General features: G+C 32.8%; 1 protein-coding gene across 1 annotated transcript; it reads left to right on the plus strand.

The window, feature by feature from the left end:
• Positions 1 to 1,727: 1,727 nt before the first annotated feature.
• LOC132172897 (F-box/kelch-repeat protein At3g06240-like) lies at positions 1,728 to 3,029 on the plus strand. Its single transcript, XM_059584455.1, has one exon. The coding sequence runs from the start codon at positions 1,756 to 1,758 to the stop codon at positions 2,938 to 2,940; it is 1,185 nt and encodes a 394-aa protein (XP_059440438.1). The 5' UTR covers positions 1,728 to 1,755; the 3' UTR covers positions 2,941 to 3,029.
• Positions 3,030 to 5,224: the final 2,195 nt, after the last annotated feature.

The raw sequence follows: 5,224 nt of genomic DNA on the forward strand, positions 1-5,224 counted from the left end.
CACGAAGATGAGCCTAGTACGCAGGTCTTAAAAACACCTGCAAGTCTCATGTAGCTTTCAAGGTATTAATACTCCTATATTTATTTCAGTCGTTTCTGAATTGTCTTGTTACTTCTTTTGTAGATACTTGGCTGTATGTTTGGCCTTTTTATGGAAAAATAAAGTCCCAAGTGTTGATTTATCTAATATCTTCTACTAATTTGATGAAATTTGGATAGAAAACTTTTCAAAATATTGGAGCAATGTCTTTGAAAATAACTTGGTCAGGATTGGGAAAAGTTCTTGATACCAATCGATCATAAGAGCAAGGTTAAGTAAATGACATAAACGACTTACTAAGATGATAATCATAAATAACTTTATTGACTCATCCCTTTATCCTTTACTCTCCTAGCTGAAGAAGATCGAGCTAATACGTATACTTGGGATTAGGTATTCTAGTCCCTATCATATCATGTAGGCTCTTTGCTTTAAATTGGCTGTTGATTATAATTTACTGTCAACGTAATGTCTACTTGATATGCGAGCTCATGCAGAATGTCTTGATCTTGCTTTACTTGTGTTTTTTAACAGAACACTAATCTGTTTTTTTTTTTTTTTTTTAATTTTTTAATTTTTTATGTTTTATAACAGAACACTAATCTGTTTATGGATTATGAATAAAAAAAAAAAAAATGGATGATTGAAAACGTGAAATGGGATGAAATGTATGAAATCTTCTTTACTTATCAAAAAAAAAAAAAATGTATGAAATCTATTATGACAATTTTTTATACTAATTAAATTGTCTTTCATTATAAAAAGAAGAAGATAAGCAGAGAATAGTTTCATTTTTTATTTGCTACACCACAAGCTGCTCAACTCTCACCGCCCTCATCCTAGCGAACGCCAAAACAAGGATTTGGATCCCCTCGAATTTTTAGAGAATTCGAGTTTTTCAAATTATTAAATCTGACCGTCTATTATATCTAAGAGTTAAAAAAAATGAAATGTTTTTTGGTCTCATTAAAGAAATGAAAAAACTTATTTTTTTCTCAAAATAAAAAAGCAACGCACAAATGGATATATATTTTTTGAAGTAATTTTATTTATTTTGATTCTCTCTCAAAACAAAAAACAACTTACAATTCGTTTACCTCCCAAAACAAAAACAAATTATATTAAATTGTAATTTCTTTGAAGATAAGTCTTTTTTTTTTCTTTTTTTCTTTTCAAATATGATTTTGGATAATTTCTCATAATTAGGCTCTAAATCTAGAATTGTTTTAATAATTTAGTTAATAAGTTGAAGAGCAAATGATATGTAGTGGTTCCCCACCTAAAATACTTTGAGAAATTGATCAAATTGTACAAAATTTAAGAATAAAAAATGCGAATATACACACGGTATATACTTTTGTTGAATATATCTCACATATCTCTTTAAATATATAATCTAATTATGGTAAATTGGGAAAATAGAAATAAATATCTAATAATAATGTAGTTGCCTAATTTATGATATTACCCTTACCATATACGATCCGGTTTTCATGTCTATATAATTTTCTAGCAAAATATAATTATTTATAATTCGTATTACCTACCACGATATTAATATTACAGCTATTCGCCAAACAAGAAACCGAAAAAGGAAAAAAAAAATAATAATAATAAATAAATTGATAAGAAATTAAGAATAAATATTCGAAAATAAAAGCCTAACCCTGCGGCTTGGCGTTCTTATTCTCTAACCCTAAAGCAACAGAGAAACCAATGGCCAACGAATTGCCTGAAGACTTGGTGATGCAGATTCTGCTATGGCTTCCGGTCGTCTCTCTCTTGCGTTTCAAGTGCGTCTGCAAATCCTGGTACGCTCTCATCACACACCAAAACTTCGTAAGAAAACACCTCCTACACAACAACAACAACAACAGCAACACCCACCTTCTCCTTAAAACGAGCAACAAAACAATGGACGATTATGTTGTATCCACGATTTCTTATGAAGGACTCCAAATAACCCCCCTTACCCCCCTTACACAACCTGTACCTCCACAGTATTTTAGGAACGGCGAGGAGTTTGGCGAGTTTAGCGAGGTGTTTAGTATTTCTGTGGTGGGTTCTTGCAATGGTCTCGTTTGTATCCATGCTTGCGATAAATTGAAGGTTGTTATATGGAACCCTACAACTAGAGAAACAAAGGTTGTCCCCGAATCAAACCTGCCCATCTTCGCCCCCGCTGGCTATTGCACCCATATTCAAGGTATGGGATTTGGTTTTGATGCCAAAACTAATGACTACAAGGTAATCAACTTTGTTAGTATGTATGAACCAAATTTCGACAGCTATTTTACGAAGGACGTTAAAGAAATCATATACCAAAAAGAGGTATACAGCTTAAGCACCGATTCTTGGAGAAAAGTTGATGGACCCCAGTGTTTTATTGTGGAACATGTTCCGATGACATACATCACTGGGATGGGTTCTTGGCTGGCATATGTTGATTATGTTAATCAACGGGACTTATTTGTTTTGTCATTTGACATGAGCAATGAGGTATTCCTAAAAACACCACTTCCAGATAATGTTAATGGGCAAGCCCTTTTGGTGTTGAATGAATCGATAGCCATGGTTGCTTTCAAGCCGGTTGACGACAATTGGAGGGAGATTGGATTTGATATATGGTTGTTACTTAAAGTTGGTGTTAAGGACTCCTGGAATAGGCTTTTTACTATTGGACCATCGATTGCAAGAATTCACCAACCATTAGGATTTTGGAAGAATGACACCATGTTCTTGACTAAAATTGATAGCGGACAACTGTTCTTGTATGACCCCTCTACCCAACAAATGACTGATCTCCAAATTCATGGACATAGTGACTCGAAGGAGATGCAGTTGGTTACTTATATGGAGACCCTAGTTTCTGTCAAGGGAGGAAATGAATCTGAAGAATAGGACAATTGTTGACAAGGCTTGAGGGCCCATCTTTCTATATCTGTTCCAATTGTGTTTCAAGCAGCATATATGTGCTGAGATAATATTTTATGCTTATTCTTGTCAAAGATGTCTTTCTCAAATATTTATACACTTACATTTAACCCGTATTTCTTCACACCATCTTTATTTTAATTATCATGAGGAATTATCTTTTCACCATCCCATAAGTTTAGTGTTTCGTTTATATATATATATTGATATATTTTTTTCTAGCTACTTCATAGCAATTTACTCTTGAAGAGGTTTTTGTACTTAAAGTATGGTTGATGGGATCAGTGGACATAATTTTCAAAATTGAGCTTTTTGATTTCATAAAAAAATGACAGCATATTAGAACCTGATAATCAATGTTTTTTTAAGTCTATCCCTATTTCCATAAAATCCAATGCCTAAAAGTATTTTGGTTTATTAATGATAACATTTATTCAGAGTTTACATTGAAAATTTGAAATTTCACTTCAAAAAGGCTTCTGGCTATCTTGTTTTACAAACATAAATGTTGTCTGTGAACTATATGAAGTAAAAGTTGATAAGGGCTGTTAAGCTTTTAAGTCACCATAGACGCTTTTAAGTGTAATAGGCAATGCATGTTGTTGTAAAAGATGGTTTAGCTAGTTGAAAAAAACAAACTTTTTCAGGTCAGTTGGCTAAGTTTTAGAACCCCCCAGGTTTTAACATTGTTTATTACTTTAGGAACTCAGGTGGATTTTCAAGGATCACTAAGGATTAGGTAAATGAGATGTTATACCCTATTTGCTAAGCATTGTAACTATAGGATGATTAGAATGTTTGAATATTAAGATGCTGCAACTTTTGTGTCTAGTCTTCTATGACACCTAACACGTAGTGAATAATATCTTTGTATGCTGCTGGTCAATAGAAGCTAAAAAGCAGCAATGGGTTGCAAGATTCCAAGGAAAAAATTTTCCAACAGTTTTGGAGGCTAGAGCATTTTCTTTTTGGTTGGTGAACATCTAATTTCCATTACAACCTTGCCAAAGGTTAATGAGAAATTATAAATCAGTCTTTATGGGTTGGGTCTATTGATTTTGTTTGACGAATCGTAAATGAGTAAAGGAAACATAACTCCTTTTTTTTTCTTTTTTTTCTTTTTTCGTGTGCTGTATTTTATCCCTCCTTCATATGAAGAAGAAGACCTTGTTTTGGGACCAGTTCATAAGAAAATATGAATATGAAACTGTAAATAGTTGCAGATATCAAAATCCTAAGTGTGTCCGAATGCCAAAGTATTGCAAGATGAGGAGAGTAGCATGATATTTAATTACTACTCCCATGGGATATTGAATTATTGATTACCAAAGGTGTGAGTTTGAGTTTCTTAAGAATGTTGTATGGATTAGAAAATACGAATACACACTGTTGTCTAGATTTTATAAAGCACATAGAAACTTAGAGTTTTGGTGGTGTTCTTCTTTGTTGCCACTGATGGATTTTCCAAACATACTTGAGTGTCATGCTTGGTTTCATGTAAACGTAACAGTTAATAGCTATCAAGAGGAATGTTATTTGAATTGACAATGTTGTTTTGAGTTCTCTTGCTGGTCATTAAGATATCATAAACTATGGTGTTTTCAAAGATTTAGTGGTTAGAGCACTAGCAACAGATGCCCTATATGCCATTCCCTTCCTTATGTTTAGGAAAAATTTTAAAAAAACCATAAAAACCTAATCACATCAGATTCTCTACATTTAACCATCCATCAAGGGTTGCTACAGTGTTTACCAATGTATAGGGAACCAAAAGTGGTTCCCTATACATTATTTTAATATAAACATTTCTCTTTCCTCTCTCATCCTTCGTCTTTTTGTATTTAATTGGGGATTTTGTTGGGATTTTGTGAAAAAAGTGATGTTAGGTAGGGAACTTGTATTCTGTAAAGAAATAATATTTTAATAGTATTGAGAAACGTAAGGGGATCTATTGCGAAATATATTTTTATAGGGAAGCAAAAAGAGTTTTATTCTCTAAACTTACGAAAAATCAAAGGGAAGCTGCTGTTAGTGCTCTTACTATTGGTTGTAATTTCGGTATTTGATAAAGTAGATGGATAGATTTTATTGGACTGACATGTATCTACATGCTGCGTAAATTGTTACTGCTAAATTTAGCGTAAATTGTTACTGCTAAATTGCTTGCTGTAAATTGGATTTTGGGAATGGTTTGTGTGTTATGAGGACCTCGGCTGTGTCGAAGCAAATGTTAATATGGTTCTTCCTTTTT

This window comes from Corylus avellana, chromosome ca2, assembly GCF_901000735.1.
Source record: "Corylus avellana chromosome ca2, CavTom2PMs-1.0".
In the NCBI taxonomy this organism is placed as follows: Eukaryota; Viridiplantae; Streptophyta; class Magnoliopsida; order Fagales; family Betulaceae; genus Corylus; species Corylus avellana.

What these genes read in the sequence shown, in the direction of transcription:
- LOC132172897 (XM_059584455.1), top strand. Translation starts at nt 1,756, where the DNA reads ATGGCCAACGAATTGCCTGAAGACTTGGTGATGCAGATTCTGCTATGG.